Raw genomic sequence first — 19,609 nt, forward strand, 5'->3', positions numbered from 1 at the left:
CTACGGATGAAGGGCATAAATTTTTTGGTTATTATCAAATTTTACATTCTTATCGAGTACCTAATACTGGAGGATTTAAGATCTCTGCTTTCCATCTAGTACTGACTTCAATGTGTAGGATCTGAACTAGGAATTGAAATCTATCAGACATTTTACAAGTAGTCCATTCTTGCCAGTTTAGCTGTGAATTTCTTGATATCTGTGTTTTTCTAGCCTAATGAACCATAAGCTCTCACACAGAATCTAAATCCTACCTTTACAGACACTACAAAATAGAGGCTTCTTTTGAAAACTAAACCAACATCCAAGCTTGAGGATAAATCAGTGCAAATTTCAGTGAGGAGAAATTAGTACAATCTGGCTATGTTTCTCCTAAAGCATGGGAAGGATTGAAAAACCACAATTGCTCTTACATAATGGCAATAGTTGTCAAATTCTGTTGAAACAAAAGCAGCAAAGTAACCTTAGGAGTTGCCTGGATAACTGAGATTTTAACAGTGCTGCATCTACTCTGGAATGGCATGTTTGGCCTCTATGTTTTGTGGTTATAACCACTGTTGAAAGAACTGTCTACTAGTTATAAATTGCCAAAAGGGCAAATAAAAAAAAAAAATCCAATGTTGTGACTTAGGGCTAAGAAAATGTTGTCTATCCCTGCTCAGCCTCACAATACAATACAGAAAATATAAAAAAGAATGTCTTTATACACACACAATGAAAAAATAGAATGGATAAAAAAAAATAAACAAGCTAAAGCCTAGTCTGCACATTAAAAAATATACAAAATTTTTAAAATTAAGGATATGGCTGTGAGACGTGAACATTTGCATGGTATATGGTCTGATCATGATTTACAAACTAAGGCTTCATACACACAGGGCTGCCTAGGGGTTAATGACCAGCTGGGAGATCTGATGGTGTAAGACAAATCCAAGGATGATTAACTCCAGCTAGTTATAACCTTCCCAGAAAATACTAAAATTGATACTGTAATTACCCATTTTATAAATAATATAAACAGTAATACTGAAGTATCAGATTGCTTTTGCTGTGTCCTTTTTTCTTGCAAAGCTCTGAAAACTGGAGCACTCTGGGTGATGTGGACCCGGTGCTTTTGGAAAGTGAATTCTGCATGAAAGCCAGTGACATAACACTTTTTAGCATAAGCCCCAACAATACACAATTTATTAGTGTGTTGGGCAGCAGAGCAACAAGCAATCTTGCACAGAAAGCAAAGAAATCCTGCATGTAAAATTCAATGTAGATAACCTTGCACAAGGAGACATGATCCCTGCACTGAACCATTAATCTTCCGCAGAAACTTGCAGCAGAATATAAAGAATTTTTAAGATGACAAAAAAACCCCAATAAATCCTCCAAACTGGCACAGAAGTATATTTGCTTTGATTTTAATTTGCAGGTCAAGCATAGCACAAAGACCAGTAATGCAAAGTTGTTATCAGTCCTTTCAAACAACTTCTGTTCTTGGGCATGAACCTGTTTTCCACGGAAGGAGGGTAGCTGCTATGCTGGGCTACGTCAAGGACTCATTTAGCAAGCATAACAGCAGTTCAACATCAGCCTGTGGGAAAAGCTGTCAATTAGGCAGCACTAACCAAGAGTCACGAGTATTTTGTCTTCGCCTGGCTACCATCTGGGAAAGGTACCCTGCATTATCCATCTCTTCCCAGGCAGAGTCTGTGCTTTCACACAGTGTGATGATCACAACTTAGTAACACCAACTGGAAAACTGAGCGAAGACTGGATTTCAAAATACAGGTAACACTGTCCTGAACTGCCAAGATACCACTCTTAGAGGAAGTCAGATGGCAGGAATGCAGGCCTGGAACAACTCATTCACACATAATGCAAAAATCAGCTTACCTGTTCATTAGGCTCAAAGCTTATCTCTTCTTTTTCCGTCCTCATAGCTATTAACTTTGTGCTACCGGAAGGGTCTGTCTTACTGTCCAACCGCTCCAGTTTTGGGGGTATGTCTGGTAAACCAATATCTTTAGTATCATCTTTATCTAGCAAGTAGCGAAGTAGTGCATTGTTATTCTTCTTAGGACTCGCTGGCTCCTGTTTAACAGTCACCTCTGAACCAGGAGCTGTGCTACTGGACTCCTGGTTCAGTTCTTTGCCTGTGGCCTCTGCTGTGAGCTTGGCCAAATCTACAGGAGAACTACTGTCCTGCAATAGTCTGTGCAAAATTTTATGCTTCTCCTTGAGCGAGGTTCCATGTGCTGAACCAGACCCAGGCAACCCTCCCGCGGAGTCCTTGCTAATGTCTCCCATGGTACTGGACAAAGGTGAAGGCTCCATCTGATCTGATTTGGTGGTCAGCAATTGTAAGAGCTTTGTCTGGCTTTTTCCGTCGTGCAGTTTATTTTGTCCATCAGGTCTCTCGCCACTGACAACCGGTGGCATGTTGCTATCGCTGTTGTCTTTCTGTTCTCCTGAATGGCAGCTGCTCTCTGCTTGTCCAGTTGTACCTTCTGATTGCTCCCCATATATTCCAAAGCAGTCTTTAGAGTCCAGGCTTCCCATCTTGCTTAGCTGGGGAGGATTCATATTCACAGGGGAATTTTGTAAATTTCCCATTTTTAGGTCAGGTGAAGCCAACGACGATCCTAGAGAAACGCCGTGGCCCTCGCTGAGGGCCTGAAGTGCATTCAGGGAACTGTTGGTGTAGTTATGGCTATTTCCTGTGCTGCTGCAGACTCCCACAGGTGAATGTAAGCTTCCTGCAGGGGAGAACTGACTGGGTGGGATGCGAGGACTTCCTGCCACTCCAGGGCTCACGCGATGCCTTGGGGAAAGCATAGAGTTTGGCTGCCCTGGGTTCATGCCAGGGCTGCTTTGTGAGGGGCTATTCATTTTTAGTGCATAGTTACTACCCTGAGGAGTGGATGCTTGTATGCTTGACACATGGTTCATTCCCCCTGAACCACCAAACCTGCCTGCTGGCATGCCCACTTGTTCCTTTGGGCCATTTATGGCAAAATTTATATTGCTACTGATGGTCATATCCTGACCTGGGTTCCCACTGCACATGGCCTGATGGGCAGGGCTGCTGGAACTAATTGGGTTCAATATCTTCCCCATTCCTTGTCCAGTCAAATCCTGATTCATTCCACAGACATTCTGCTCTCTATGTGGCAAGGGGAAGAAAAACAGTCTGTTAGCTAAATGACACTGGCCAACTTGCAATTACATTACGGAAAAAGAAGCAAAACCCCAAACCTCACTTTAAAATAACACAAAACCCCTACAATCAAAAACAAATCAACAATTTGACAAAAGTGATATGTGACTCTCAACATGGCTGAACATTAACAGTATGGTTTTTCAGTATATCATTACAAAACAGTGGAAGAGAGGAAAAACAAAATTAAAACCTCACTTAAATGACAGTCATTAGAAATGCTGATAGGTTACAATTTCAGACTCCCTTTAATGTATCTCTCCTCCACAATTTGGCAAGCTAACTTCTAGAACTGACAGAAATCTCATCTGAAACATACAACCCAACAAATACATGTTTTACAAGACAGCTGTGGACAGCTGTTTGCTGGAGTTTTGAATTTCTGTGAGTTAGCCCCACCACAAGGCTGGAGTGGGCTACTTGCCCACCAAGTTCCTAGTGAAAAGAAAGTCGAAAAAGTCACATTTTTACACTGCCAGAGTATTTCAATACTGTTCCAAAACAGCATGTGAGCCAAGGGAACTACTGGATACTGCTTCAGAATGAGAACAGTCTGTTAGCAATCCAGTCCTGCATAGGCCTTCAGGAAAAGGGGAGAAGAAAAACAACAAACCGCACACGCAGGAGCTGAAACCTGTATTTTAGAGACGTAGGCTGCAAGACAGAAGAAACAGAAGAGAGAGCGACACACAGAAAAAGCTCTTGTGAGAGCACCTGAAAGTCACGTTTCTTTTCCCCAGTAGATTTAAATTAGTTTATGGGAAGATGTAATACACTTTTTACTCTGTGCTAAAACTTAAATTAGGAAAATCAGACATATTCCCAAATGCTAAAAGCTACAGAAGAGACAGAGTCAAGTAGGTTAGGAAGCAAAAAAAAAAAAGAGATTCTGACAAAAATCAAATCAATTCTGGACTTCCAAAGCCAAATACAAATGGAACATTCCTAATATGCATTTTCCATGAGACAAAAACCAGTCCTATTTGCACAGTATAAATAAGTGCAGTTAAACCTTCACATTGCTAAAGCATGAGAAGTGAAATAATTCAAGAATATAGAGTAGCGAGTCTTTATTCTGTGTTTGTTATCTTAGGCATGAGGGCAAAGGTGAAAAACATTAACTATAAAAAAGGGGTATTTTTAAAACCTTATTACAAATATAGTAGTACCAGCACTCTGCTGAAAAAAGTGCAACAAAATATACAAGTACCATTTTAAAATTAATAGTGCTTGCTTTTTAAAATTTGGCACTTAATGAAATATTAGGTATCTTCAGCAATGCAAAGAAAAATTTGAGACAGCTTTTGGCCAGATCAATTTGCAAATCTACAATTTCTATAAAAGGGTTTCAGTTATAATTATGTTTAGCACTGGTTTCTTCTTCTCAAGAAAAATGATACAGAGGATTAAAGGAAAATAGTGTTATAATTACAGTCAGCCCATAAAACCTGAAGCAAAATCTGATACAAATACACCAGGACATGCAATGACTTAATAAAAATTGTACGCTGAAGTTCTGATGTCAGTGATTACTTAAACTTGACTTTAGCATATTATTGGCCGTGCTTTTTAAAAAAAACTCCTAACTAAGGGCACTTAGTAATAGCACTTCTCAGGATTGGCCATGAGAAAGCCACTAAGCCAAGCACCAAAAAGACAAGGCACAAAGGGAATCAAAGAATTAAATAACAGTTTGTCTAAAGTGCAGTCCTAGTAATCTTAACATGTTCTTTTAAGAAGAACCAGGACTAATAACAGAATGTGAACTACAAGAATTTAATCCCTCTAAATTTTCTAGATTTAATTACAGCTGGAAAGCTTCTTGTATCTACTATGCAAAATAAGGGAAATTAAAATACTGAACATGACTTTGAAAATACAGCATGCCATTTTTAAATCCTGAAATAATCTTACAGTCTTTTCCTGCTGCAAGCATTGATTTCAAAATCTTATTTTGTTTCCATGATATCAGTTCTGGGTCAACTGAAACCTATCAGCCTTAAACAATCTATTTGCTTTGGCAACCTTGTACTTTCCACATCTCTTAGCAGAGTGTGGGTGAAAGAATGTGGCCAGGATTACCTGTGAAGCATATGCAAGGAGATTACAAGCTGAGGTTCACTGGTCGTCTGAGAACGGATGAGCTTGCTCTTCGTTTGGGCAGAAACGATGGTGCCATCCGACAGGGAAAAGCGATAAACAGGACTGAAGGCCAGTCCCTGCCTCAGCACTGCAGGCAAGCAGAACAACACAGTTAAACTAAGGAGAAACTGCAGTACAGGTAGCTCAGCTGCTCAGCATCTGATGTTCTAAATCCATCAGCATCAGTACCACAGATATGGTGCTAATTAAACAAAACAAACAAAAAGAACATTTTGAAAATAAATAGACATGATGCATATAAAATAAAGGATCCTGCAAACCGTAGGGCGATCAAATGAAAATTTGTAAGGAGTGACAGCAATAACAGGAAGATACTATGAAACAGAACGTATTTCAGGAGCAGACAGGAAGTTCTTGATGTCCATTTCACTTTTCATCAAATATGTATCTAATTCCTTTTGTTCCTCAAATATTTTTTCATTGTACCATCTACTTTATGATGTATTAATAAAAATGTCCTTCGTTCTTAGATCATCTGTTTCCATTAGACTGTATCTTTTCCTCCTTATTGCCTGTTTAAATTGTCTTGCAACACTAATTCTTTAAGTTAAAAAATGCATAAAACTTTTACATAAGAACAATTAGAAATAAAAACTGGAAAGAGAAATTATTCTTTTTAAAAAAACAAATATAAAATACATATAGCTCAAAAAAATTACAAATAAAATTACGGAAACCAAAATTGGGGCTGTGCTACCTTTTCCCAGTGTTGACGGCATTTCAGGTTTGGGGTTTACTTCACTGTACATATTCTGCAGCCCTTTAAGTTTTTAATGTAAATGTGAACTTCAACAAATTCAGTTCTCTAACTTCCACAGACTCCTGTGAAACTTCTTTAACAAAAAAATTAAAACATGTTATGGAAAAGCAAATCACCCAAACATTTATTCTACTGTTCACTCTCTGCCATCAATGAAACGAGTGTGGTCGCTTACAATTTCTAGTCCAAAAGCAATCACATAAGAATTGCAGATTTGAGAGAAGTAAAATACTTCAAAAATTTTCATATAATCATTTAGGGAAAAAATAGTAATGAAGCACTACAAATACATTTAATTTCCTATTTTTTCCTACATATATATTTTCTGTGGGGTTCTTTCTCTCTCTCTTTTTTTTTTTTAAGTTAATAGTATCATGTGATCTTCATTTCATTGCTTGTCTTTTAATATTTCCTGTTGTAATGAAATGACATGGTTTTCCAAGTGTGGCCTTTATTTGTCTGGTCTACAGAGCTACCACATTTTCAGCCTTGCAAGACTGGTTACGATTGCTTTCCTTCCCTGTCCCCCAGTGTTATATATTGTTCTGCAAGGTTTCAAAGTATTATCTAGGCAGTGAGAAAACAGGAAGCACAATTTAAACAACCAGAAGGGGTTTTTCAGAGTAAAAATGGAATGAGAAACAAAAACCTACAACAGTGAAACAATACAAAACAGAATTTCACTGTTAGGTATGTCATTGTTTCAGTTTAACCTTTGGGCACCAGAAGGTCCAAAGCTCTTAACTTTAGCATATACCACATCAGGAAATTCCAGTACTCAATGCCAACAGGATACAAGTGAAATCTCTACTTAAATCATTTTCCAAACTAATTCTTTAAGCAAACAAGAATGTCTCCGTACTCCTCTTGAGGAAATGCTATTTTTCTGACTGCGGCCAATAAAAACTTACCATATATTCTGCATTTTATACTGACAGATAATTTTAAAGCTTGCTTTTTATTGTTTATCAAGCTGATGCTGCATTTTTTCACAGCATAATGCTGGATTACACATAGGAGATCATTACTTTCTTTGCTTCTATTCTCAAACCACAATGACTTGAAAACTGCAAAGGGTTCCTCAGTCAAGCACAAAGATGCTACAGCCCAAGATATGACTTGTTTTTCTTCTCCATCCTGCAGGGCAGGGGAGGGCAACATTTCAGCCATTATTCTTCCTCATTGCTGCATCATTTGTATGAAAACCATTCCAGAGGTTTTTCCTCCTCTTGTAACTCACTCTTTTCACTTTGACAAGAAGAGCCCTCTCATTTAGACTAATTCTACAATTAACACAACGATCCTAAGCCACAACTGAAAAATGATACAGCGCAAACCCTGAAGCAAATATATTTTCACCACTTCATAGATAGCTTAAGGGAGGACTCATTCAAACCTTGGCACTCAGTGTAGTAGCTGCTAATTTGGTCAGGAATAACTTGAAGAAGACTGAAATAACAAGTGCTGGGACGCCGTAAGAGATACCCCTAAAACACCTCTGGCACAGATGGGTCCTTACCTGCAACTGCTCTCTAAACCCCCAGTGTAACTTTAATTGCATACTGCCTTCTTCAGTTCTGTCAGAAATCACAGCACAAGGCTGTGAAACTTTTAGCACTTCTACTGGATATACCCCAAAAACTGCTAACTAAAATAACACAGCATTTCTGTGATCCAACATTTCTAAAACACCACCTGAAGATTTCATGAAAGCAGAACGTATTAAAGAGTATTTAACTAATGCCTCATGACTAAAGCTCTTTTTTTTGTGCATTTGGTGGAATAATTTGATATTCCAGTTACAATTTAGTATCAAGATGACATGCCTGTTGCTTAATGACCATGGTAACTATTTGTTACAAGCCAGCTGTAAACCCTGTTCTTTAAACATGAACCCAAAGAATGATGCTTCTGTACTGGAAATGTTCCAGCTATTCCCAATTGGTTTTAAAATTACTTTCCCATGGACTAGATAGGGTTATTCACTTTATTAATTTGGGTCTGTATTACTAGAATTAGAAGTGTAAGGGTTTTATGAAAAATCCCCACACAGTCACTACCACAGAAACCTCATGGGGACCATTCCAAAGTGCAGTACTTTCCAGCTTCTTACCTACCATCATCTTGACTGAGTAGACGTGCTTGTGGTGTATCCTATAACACTTATCAGCTAGATACAGTGCAACAATGTAGATTTCCAAACAGTATGAGTGGTGCAGCTTTGGGAATTTACACTCAGTGTTTCTCACAGGAAACGTGACGGTAAAAGTCCATTTTTGTAGAGAAAGGGAATACAGGCAATGAACTGGAATGTGTGAGTTGAGGTTCTGAAGAATAATGCCCAGTGAACATTTTGGTGGACAACATGCAAGGGTCTTTCTTTCCAAATAATTTTGACATTTTGAAGATTTAAAACATACTCCAGGATGGCACAGTTGTAACAAGAAGGCTAAAACAAGCAGTGAGAAAGCTGAAGATCTGCCTAGAGAGCCATCAGTGTGTTAGATAAAACAGCTTAAGAAAGGGACTGTCAGTAGCTGTTGACTGTTCCATGAAAGCATAACAAAGAGAACACAAGCAAGAGATACAAATGGCAAACAGGTTAAATATAGAAAGTGCTAAAAGTATGAAACCTAACCTTCCTGGTGATGCCTCTTGGCAAAAGATATTTCTCCCTCGTGCTGTGAATGGAACCTCTGAATGCATCTTCTGACCAAATCCTCCCAGCCGGGTTTCATAGCTGCTCGCATGGTACTTGTGTCCAGTGAAGTTATTTTGCCTGATATTTGATACATTAGAAAACATTTGTTATAGCAATTCCCCCATTGAGGAAAAGGAAATAAAATTAAAAACTTTTACCCCTATTTTACAATACCTTGAAGATCCTGGCGTGTAGTAAAGCTCTCTGACGAAGGAAGAAGTGGTCTTTCCTTCATTGGAGCTCTTCTTGCAACACAAATCAAGCAAGACTGCAAATCTTAGAGAAAAATGTTGCTTCATTTAATTTTTATAGAAGGGGAAGACTTTTGTTTCCACAAAGACTTCAGAAAGATTTTTTAAAAGTTCTTTAAATTTATTTGGACCCAAAAATAAATTTTGTACCAATAAACGCATAGACAAAGCTCAGTGGGTTTGTATCTTCATTACTTCCTAAAACATTAAATAAAACAGGAAAGGTGGGGTTTTTTTCTTTCAGAAGAAAAATTAACAAGGAGTTTACCACAACCCGTTAAGTACTGGCACATGTTTATGAATATACCTGTAGTAGCTCAACCACTTATGAGGTTAAGTAATAAAAAAGAATGTACTGCATGCACAAAGAGCACATTTCTTCAACACTCACCATTCCATACCTTCTAAGCCAAATTTCTTAAACTTGCCCCAAACGCTTGCTGTTCCTGAGAACGCACCTTCACGATAACCATTTTTACTTACCTGAATACTTACAAAACAATCTGAGGAAATTTACCTGCTGAAGTAGTAAATGGTAAAGGAAATGGTGAACCACGATTGTCTTCAAATTCTAAGAATTCAAAAAACTGCCCTTTGAAACTTTCTTCCCAGTCAGCTACATTTTTCTTACAATTGCAGCAATATAAAACTAGGGTATCTCTCTTTGAGGTAAACAGAATTTCTCTCAGTTCTCTCAGCTGGTTTAACAAATAGGTGCACGCAAGTGTATACACTCATAGCCAAGACAAAAGTACATTTCTACAGTTAAATCAAAAAAGGAAAAAAAAACTAAGAATTTTTCCAATTTTCAGGAATTAGAGGTCACTTTATCGACTGCACTGAAAGTGCACTAACAAAAACTGGAAATGATAATTACCTTCACCGTCCTCCTTGAAGGAATTTGGTTGAGAAACAGCAAAGCACTGCATAGTTTCATATTTCTGATGTGCTTCCTGGTTATCATGGCCTTCTTCAGAATCAGCAAGAGGTTTTACCAGCATCCGACAATTAAAGGTATGGCTATTACGCCTAGGAGTGTCACCAGACCAAGATCCCCCATTCACTGAGCAAAAGCAAAATCAGATAGTGAGATAAATCTGGTACCAGGCATTTCTGCTGCTTATCCACAGGAAATTAATCAAGATGCTTTACAAACTGGTTGGGAAACAAGCTCATTTAACAACAATAACAATCTAATTTTAATATTAAAGCCCAAACCAGCACGTAACAAGGTCATTTATAAACTTAACAGATTTTAAGAGCGCTGCTAATTTGTTTTTTCAAGTGACTTAAAATGACATAGTAGAAAAGCAGAATAAAAGGCTAAATATTGGTGCATGTCAAAGTTATACAGTACAGCAAAAGCTCACTGGGTAGATCAAGTTGATTTATGAGACTGGAAAAATTAAGGCAGCATGTAGGATCTTTCCAGTAAAAGGTACTACTAAAAGACATGGCTGCATTGTATAAAAATATCTGTCCAGATTAGAAAGGGAAAGAAACGAAACTAATATGCATTTATAAAAACAGGAAGCAATACAATAGGGAATATTGAAACACACAGTCTCAGCTACAATGGGAAAGACTGAAGGGTTGAAATTACCTGTGTGGAGTGATGGATAAAACTAAAGCTTAACACAGTGCTTAAGACAAGTAAAAAAAGTAACAAAATCCTGAGATGCACAAATACAGGTACTAGACATCAGTCAGAGCAAATTAATGTTACACCACATTAGGAAATGGCAGGGTCATATTTAAAATACTCTTCACTTGCCCTCTTCAGTCATAAAATGCAATAAATGCAGTAATATATTGACTTTAGCCATTTACATTTTTGCTTCTTCAGAGTATGTAAGTACAGTAATAAAATGCTAAAGTGAATTGAATACTTTTTAAACGCTGTGAGTAAATGAGGCACCCAGTATTGACTTTCTTTTCATCTCCTCCAAAACTCAATGACATTAAAACTAATATTAATATGAATCCAAAAATGGCTGCAACTAACAAAAACAGGTTTTGAAAGTCAAGAGTAAATACTGCTGAGCATAAAAACATTAAAATAAAAATTCTAGTGTAAGGAGGTTTCTGCTTATTCTTTTATATTCCTCCTTTCCCCGGCCATTCTTGGAACGAGCAGCCTAGACAGAGAACTAACAGAGAGTTCACATTGCTAATGCTGTCTTTTAGTGTTTCACTCCGAAGATCCATTAAAAAATATCAGCTAACATGAGTTACTAAGAGCAATTTTAACAAAGAAGAAGTTGAAAAGAGTGGAGGATGCTTTTGAGTATAATATTAATCATTCATAGTCTATATATACATTAAAAATAAATAATGTATATGATGAAACTGTAAGTAGTGTCAGGACATTAACTTAAGTTACTGAAATGCCGACTTATAAAACCAAAGTTAAATAAGTAATGGTATGATGCAAGGAAAAGTTACATACCTAAGGATTTTGGCAGCAGGATTTTGACAAATTCATTGTGGTCCCCTACATGCAGGATGCTATATATGCTTGTGTTCATCAGCTCTTCTTGGTTGTACCTCAGGTACTGCGTCACATTCTCAGAAACAAACACAACATTACCTTCTGGGTTCACTACAAAGAAGAACCCATCTAGGGCCTAAGGGGGAAAAACAGAAAACCAGAGAGAGAAAGTGAGAGAGCCACAATACCAAACAATCAGATTAACAAAATACAGAGAAAATAAATACTCAGTTCAGAAGAATCTGAATCTTTCTGCATCCACCCCAGTCCTTATATAATTGTCTGTAATAGCAAAGGACACATTTCAGATTGAGCATCTAATCTTCGTTATATGAAACTAGTGTAAAAGCAAAGAAAGGTGCACACCTTGCAAAACAATGAAACACACATGGAAACAAACCAAACCCCCCACCCCACACAAACAAACAGAAATAATGGAAGATGTTGTTCTCTATCTGTCTGCCTGTGTATGAGGTAAGAAACTTGGACCACAAGATGGTTCTGCTAAACTCACAGCCTGTTCACTCCTCTATGCAGTACAGGAAGATTGATCCCAGGAAAACACCACAGGACATGCTGGCACAAGGCAAGGAAAACACTGGCAGAAGGAATGACTCTCTCCCCATCCCCAGCAGTGCATCTTCATAGAGGTGAGGTCCCATGCAGCTGGGAACATGAGTCATTAAAAGCAGAGAAGGGCAAAGGGAGCTGAGAGCAGGCAGTGAGCAGTGAGATGAGGGAGCTTTAGCCTCTGCTCCTAGGACTGCTTTCATTTTTTTATAATTTGACACCAGTTTAATTCAATCTACCCATCATCCAGGGAACAAGAATCAGATTTTCACCTCTTCAACTCAGCTTCATGGTTTTCCAAAGGACTTAAAGTTTCTGTGAGGAAGTGTCTACATTAGTATTTTCTGCTGATTGGTTTCCTTTCTTATCTCTTGTGACAGTGACAACCTAGCTGCCGCATTCTTTCCAAGATATCTGCCCTGTGTTATCTGAAGCCTAAGCCACATATCACTTCTACCTAATGATGATGAAGTAAAATTGTGAGTATTGGTAAGCAATTCTCATGCAAACTTTATTTTTCTTAAGATGCAAGCATGACTGCAGATAGTAGAAATGTATCAGAATTCATCCCTCTAACTTTATGTCATATGAGCAGATAAAGGGGGGGGATACAGTTTAACTTAAAAGAACAAAAGCTTTTGGTCTAAGCATTCAATTAACAACCTACACAGACTTCTGCAGCTTTGCCTGATTTATACACCTCTCTAAGGACTGGCAGGAAATCACTAGAAGAGTTGTTATTGTATCTCCAGGGACAGAAATAAATCAGAAAACCAGGCCACACACAATTCATTGTGGGTCAGAACCAAGTGGATCCATACTAAATCTGAACACAGCTCACCGCAAAACAGTCTAACAAGGAGGAGCTGCCACAGCAAGCACAAGGCATTTTTGATATGACCCAACTTGTATACTGTATAACTCATGTGTTGGTCTTAAAAGGCAGTTCTCAAGTCCACTGGTTACAAAGAGATGTTTAAAATATTGCACAGTACTGAGCAGTTAGCAAATCCAGACAATAAAAGAGAAGGCTAACGATGGATTTTACTTCTGCCTTCAGCCACCCAGTAGGAGGCTAAAGAGAAGACAGAGCCGGGCTCTAGGTTAGAGGTTTACAAGGGAAGGATGAGATGCAACAGACACAGGTTGCAAGTCAGGAAACTTCAAGCAGATTCAAGGAAAAAAAATTCTACCGTGAAGGTGGTCAGATATGGGAAGAGCTGCAAACCCCCCTTCTCCAGAGATATTCAAACCTTGGCTGGACTCAGATCTGGGCCACCTGCTCTACTCAGACCACCTTGCAATGGGAGGTAGGAACACATAAGCTCCAGAAGCTCTTCCCAAACTAAATTTGATAAGTTAGATAATGATTCTGCTCCAGGGGAAGGTCAGTGAAAGCACAATGCAAGCAGAGCAGCTGAGCCAATGGCTGACAAACGCTTTCTTTGTTCCAATTTTAAATTACAACATAATAAAATACACAAATAAATGTATAAGTGTATACTTTTCCTGACTGCCTCTAAATTAAGATAAACTAGGTCTTTTTTCTGCTGTTGTCACAAATTCTAATCTCTGGTGTTGTTTTTTGCCTTCTTGTTGTTTCTGATAATTCTTGGTTCCTCCTGTTGATTTACTTTCTTTGTGAGATCCCTACTTTTTATATACTTTCTTAACTTTCATTACTTTTTCCTGCTGAGTAGTATTTATTTTAACTAAAAAGATTTACAAATTAATTAATAAACCAAGGCTCTAGTATAACTTTCTATCAGCATCTCTGCTATGGATTAGTGTCTTAGGCTGCATTTCACCACTACTTGAAGCCAGTGTAAGCATGGCCTGTTTAATTTAGTACTTCCTACATCACAACAGCAACCTGTACTGTGTGAGGCTATGAACAGCTGGACCAGAAAGCTGAGCTGTCTGAAAACTAAGTAAAGAAAAAAGCGATGCTAGCCACATCACTCCCCAGCTGGCCAACCATAGAAGCCATGGTATTTAGAGCTGGCAGAAGGATGTGGGTTTGGCTGAACCATCCTGCTTGGCAGCTGTCCATACATCAATTCATAAGGGTTGCAAAACCAAAGCCATCACAGATGTTTATTGGAGTCCTAAGGAGAAAATTTTCAAAGGTGGAGATGGCAAGCAAGAGATTATGAGAGTTACTGGCATCCCACAATAATCTTCAGTTTTCCCTACTGTTTCCTAGAGTGGCAACTTCTTTGGCAAAGAAGTGCTCTCTGTGCTGTTCCCTCACAGCTGTTCCTTGAGTTGATCACAGATGTGCCCATCTGGACTTAGAGTAATAAAGGCCCTGTATTCAGTCTCCCATTTCTTTCTATTCTATTAAGAAAATAATCCTGCAGGTGAGCAGCAGCAGGCTTTTGAGGAAGTTAGTGCACCAAGACACTTGAATATTTTAGAAGCTTCCACTTTTGCAATAATTTCTTAATTCTGTCCCCAGATGTAAGCCACCACAATCAAAAACTTTTCTTCAGAGCTATTGGGAAAATGGATGAACAAATAAGGGACAATATGATGGACGAGAAATCAAGAAAACAGATATTTTAGATTATATATTGGAACAGAAAATACATTTGTGTTCTTTGACATGTTGTCATCTCCCTCTTGACTATTTTTCCACACTTTCTGCCTATCTACTTTACGCTTTAAGCAAGAAATATGTTAAAATATTCCTCAGAGGCAGCTGCCTGATGAATTTTACTCACTTTCTTCAGCAGGAAACACTCATTATTTTGAGGATTCTTTAGTTTTATTCTTTAATAAAAACATACAATTACATTTCTAAACCAAATCAACCAATAAACTGTTCATCAACATTGCCATTTTTATTCTTATTTGGCAATGAAAAAGGGCAGGTTTTTTTAAGAGATTGTATAAAGGGGTTCTGTAAAGATGAAATAACTTAATTGCATTTCCTTAAGGCGATAAAGACACAAAGGAAGTACCTGTAGCCTTTCCACAGCAAATACATAACCACTTTCAGTCCTTTTTAAGTTTCCTGGCGCAAAAGGACCACGGTTCATTAATTAAGTTCCACAATGTTTCATTGTTAAAATGCAAAGGAAAACTAAACTAAATTAAATGCAAAACCAGAATAGATGGGTGATTTTACACGTCATGTTTGCTGCAACAGCCAATCAAACAGGATAAGCTAGGAAAAATATCATCTTGTTCTTATTTTCCCTGTGATTAAAACAGGTCCTTACAATTAATAGGAAATTAAAGATAAATTTTAACATACCAGTGTAAGAGATGAATGCATAACCTTGCTTGATAGCAAAAACAACAACATTCAATTCAGTGAGTATGTATAATAAATATTAAATTTAATCAATTAATTTGTTACCCCCACTTTTCAGAGAACAATGTCTCCAACCTGTCTAATTTGATGTTATGCATTGTGAATTTGGAGCCTTTATTTCATACGCAGTATAGAAAACTATGCCCTCATTTGACCAATTATGAAAAATAACGCAAATACTTAAAACTGTTAAACATGCATTCAGAAATAACAGAATAATTATGCTTCTGCCAAAGCTGGTTCCTTTAGATTGATTCAGAGTTTGTGTTCTATGTTATCTAAAGTAACATTTATTCTTCCTTATGGATAAAGTCCACAGCCAGAACAGGAATAAACAGTTTGCAAGTGAGCTTAAGCAGATAAAGCAGTAGTGCCAAAGGACAGCAGCACATGACATAAGGATCCCTGATAACACACCTACCCAACATTACTGCTAACACATTTGGAAGCTAGGCTTGAATCATACTGCCTTTTGGGGTATCAAAATAACAGCTAAAATCAGGCAGAAATCTTAACTGAACAAACTGAAATACACATCTTGAAAATCTCTCTTAGATTACTTTCATATTCTAGAGGGAAGAGTCCTGCTTCAAGAGCTGAAATGATAAAATATTAAAGCAGTATAGCAATGACATGCAATTTTAGAGGAATATTATTCACTTGTATATTACAGTATATATAAGTCAATGTTTAGGTGCAACAGGTCTTCCACAGCTGTTGTGGTTCAGAACAAATAACAACAGACATAACAACAAAAAACAAGCAGACACCCAAGACTTGCTACCAGCTGAAGCTCCTCAAGTTGTCTGTGTTAAGAAGAAGCATAATTCTCTCTGCCTCTCCCTACTTCAAGTTAAAGAGAGTTTCATCACTGAATGCAACAGAAATAAATATGCTGCCTGCTCTTTAATGACATAATTCCAAGTAGCCAGGAGGGCTTGTCTCTCTTGAACATTCCTTTACGGCAACCTCTGCCTACACCTGTTCATTTCATTTGCCCTAGGAGGAGCAGAACAGCCCTAAATAAAGGGATTTTGTGCTCTTTACCTCAAGCATCATTGGTCCAAGTGCATCCTTGTCGATGACACTCTGACCTGTGGACGATACATCTGCTTTTTGCACTTCATCTTCATTAGCTGCTGCTGCTTTTTCTGCAAGAGAGAAAACGATGTGTTAAGTGACAGCGGACTGATCTTTCGCTGATACACCAAGAGGCCACAGAGTACTGAGAAGAACTGTGAAACGCTTACAGTGCAGCAGTTCTGAAAGTGAGATTAGACAGTCTCCCATAATGATTCAACGGATGCATAGCTATTGCATCTCATAGCTATTTGCTTCTCAGTTTTCAGGTCTTATGACACAAATAAAATAATTTCTGATGTTTCTCTGCTAGACGTTTTAATAAACTATAGAGCCTAACAGTGGGCAAAGACAAGGGCTTGTTATAAAGGCGCAGTGAGCAAAAACCAGGATCAAGGTGTAGTAGAAGACTGATCTAAAAGAGCATGCAAAGCTTACAGCTGCAGAGCTTTTCCATGACTGCTATATTTAGAAGGAAAAACATAAGTCCACAATCTACAGTTTCAGTACCGAGAAACAGCGGTCTCAGTTCTGTTCCCATGCCTCCACCCACGTTCCTACTATCACGTAATTTTCATACCACCTTATTTACCAATGTGTTATTAGAACTACATAAAAGTTCAAGTGCTGTATTTGAAAATTACAGGCAAGAAAATAATGATTTCAGGTTTCTGGAACATAATGCCATACGTTACAATATGTTATAATATGTTGTATACAGCGTCACAGATTATACCCAACTCCAAATGTAAGGCATATTCACAGAACTTTCAAACCTAGTGGGTTTATAATTCCTATCAAGTAATGAACTGCATTAGTTTTTCTATTCCAAGAATGGTATTCTTGTTTAAAGATGAATTAATAAAAGTAATAAAAATACTATGTAAAATACACATTCTAATGCATATTGTACATTGCAAATTAATGAAACAAGTTACTTTGTGTTGTTAGTTCTATACTCAAAACATTCTTTTATTATTTTTCACACAGCAGTTATGTAAAAGCTAGGGCCATCCTGCAACCTAGAATATTAAAAATAATTAGAAATTTCTTATTTTTAGTATGATGCAATAGATTGTTTTAATAAACATGAAAGCACACTGAAATAATGATAACAAGAATTTATGCCTTCTACAACAATAAAGCAGAAGAACATCCATTGTAGGAATTACTGAAAGTACCATGTGCGGATGGAGCAAAGGGCCTTTGGAAAATCACCTTTAGTGGAAATTAAAGCATCGTTCATACAAATTGAAATGTATCCAAATGTGCAGTATTTTCCACTGTCTGTAGATCTGCAATAGTGCAGGTGAAGTTCTTCTGAACTTTCCTTGGCGTAGGTTTTAAGGTCAGTGTGAATACATGCTGCTCAGACATAGAGTAAAGGAACTGCATTTGTGAAGCCCTGGGTGTTCTCCTATCAGCAATCACCCGCTGGCAATAAGGCTTTGCTCACTCGGCCTGTCTCATCCTAGATTTATATGGTTTCTTGCTTTCATGAAAAGAGCCACAAAAATTTTAGCTGTCTTCTTAGGTGTTATACACTATATAACAACATTGTGAATAATGACTTAACACAAAATCGCTCTGAAGATGGATTGTTGCAACTAATGGAGTAATTTTAAATCATTCTGATTAGCATAATCTGATAGAAATAAATTCACTAGAAATAACTACTAATGTTTCCTCTGCCACTTAAACTCACCAGGATGTTAAATTAGTATTTCTGGTTTAGACTAGGGGTGGGATTTTATTTTTTTCCTTACCCTTCTTGTTTTGGCAAAAAGCAGAAATTAGGTGTAACAGAAAAACAATTGAACAATCCTTCCCATGCTACAACACAGCAGAGTTGGCACCATATGATGATACAAAACTGAAAACGTGTTCTAAAAATTCTAGAAGAATTCTAAAAATAGAGTTGAGCTTTTAATAAAGCCAGTGATGATATCTGTTTCCCATCTGTTCCTGGTAGCATAAAGTGATCTCTGTTTTCACACTGCAAAATATTATAATGGACAGGGATACCAGCTTCCTGCTCTCATTCTACCACTGCTTCAGCCATTGATACCGTCTTGATTATGGGAAAACATGGGATTATTCTCTATGAGCCAGAAATGGAGGGGCTGCAGATATGATCCAACAATGGTGTGCAAGCACATTAATTACAGTTTCCTCATGTCACCAGTTTAAAGACTACTTTTCCTGGTTACTTTTCACATAATACGAAGTATTTGCTGATGATTTTTTTCACTCTTATAACCATGGAGTTTATACAAACCACCCATAACATCTACAAAAACAACTGTTTTCTTTTATGCACACTGATGAGGTTTTATACAAAGGAAAAAGAAGACATTTTTAATTACTATAATAGTAATCAACACAGAAACTGCAATACCAGGTCAGACTAAGGATCTCTCAAACCTCACATCCAGTTCCTGAAAGCAGCTGGTTTCCTCTCTGCTCCCCTGTTTCTCCATTTTGACTGTTTGATCCCTGACTGCTTCTGTTTCATCATCAGCTGTCCCTCACAATCATTTGACTTCTTCATTTTCTTTTCCCTTTGGCACGCTTTTCCTCAGAGGGCCCAACATCTTTGTGGGATCAATAAACTCAGTGCTTTCTCATGGAAAAAGCGCAATGAATGGAGAAAATATGAAAACGCTATTTATACTCAAACGTTACCTACCTGCTTTTCCCAAAGATGGTGACAATGTACACTACACTACTCACGACATTTGGCTAGGCACTCTGAAAAGCATTATAAATAACAAGTGCTCCAAAATTATGGACTTCATAATTGGATCTGTAACTTAATTGTGTAAGAATTCAAGTAGCTGGAGAGCTTAGAAGAGGTTACGCATCCAGGCCACATGCCACACTTAAATTCAATTGGCATTGTATAGGAAACCAAGGCCTCAGGTTCTGAGTAGGACCAGCTGTAATTTACGCCATTGTTATAAACTGCAGCTACTAATAATGTTCAGCTATGCAATGAATTATCCATTTTTGATTGATCTAGAAAGCCCCTTGTGTAGACTCTATCAGCACATACAACGAACA

At 37.7% G+C, this 19,609-nt stretch overlaps 1 protein-coding gene across 3 annotated transcripts in view; it reads right to left on the bottom strand.

Annotated features, from left to right (window-relative positions):
• NCOA2 (nuclear receptor coactivator 2) overlaps positions 1 to 19,609 on the bottom strand; it is a 180,071-nt gene that overhangs the window by 36,380 nt on the left and 124,082 nt on the right. For all 3 annotated transcript variants that reach the window (XM_042036497.1, XM_042036499.1, XM_042036498.1), the window contains 7 exons: positions 16,514 to 16,617; positions 11,533 to 11,710; positions 9,961 to 10,146; positions 9,007 to 9,108; positions 8,770 to 8,910; positions 5,291 to 5,438; positions 1,885 to 3,154 (listed from right to left, as the gene is read on the bottom strand). In XM_042036497.1, the coding sequence (XP_041892431.1) occupies positions 1,885 to 3,154; positions 5,291 to 5,438; positions 8,770 to 8,910; positions 9,007 to 9,108; positions 9,961 to 10,146; positions 11,533 to 11,710; positions 16,514 to 16,617 (2,129 nt within the window). The remainder of the gene's footprint in view (positions 1 to 1,884; positions 3,155 to 5,290; positions 5,439 to 8,769; positions 8,911 to 9,006; positions 9,109 to 9,960; positions 10,147 to 11,532; positions 11,711 to 16,513; positions 16,618 to 19,609) is intronic.

Source organism: Corvus kubaryi, unplaced genomic scaffold, assembly GCF_017639235.1.
Source record: "Corvus kubaryi isolate FWS band 111438036 unplaced genomic scaffold, C.kubaryi_AGA036_p1.0 37385, whole genome shotgun sequence".
NCBI classification, from domain to species: domain Eukaryota; kingdom Metazoa; phylum Chordata; class Aves; order Passeriformes; family Corvidae; genus Corvus; species Corvus kubaryi.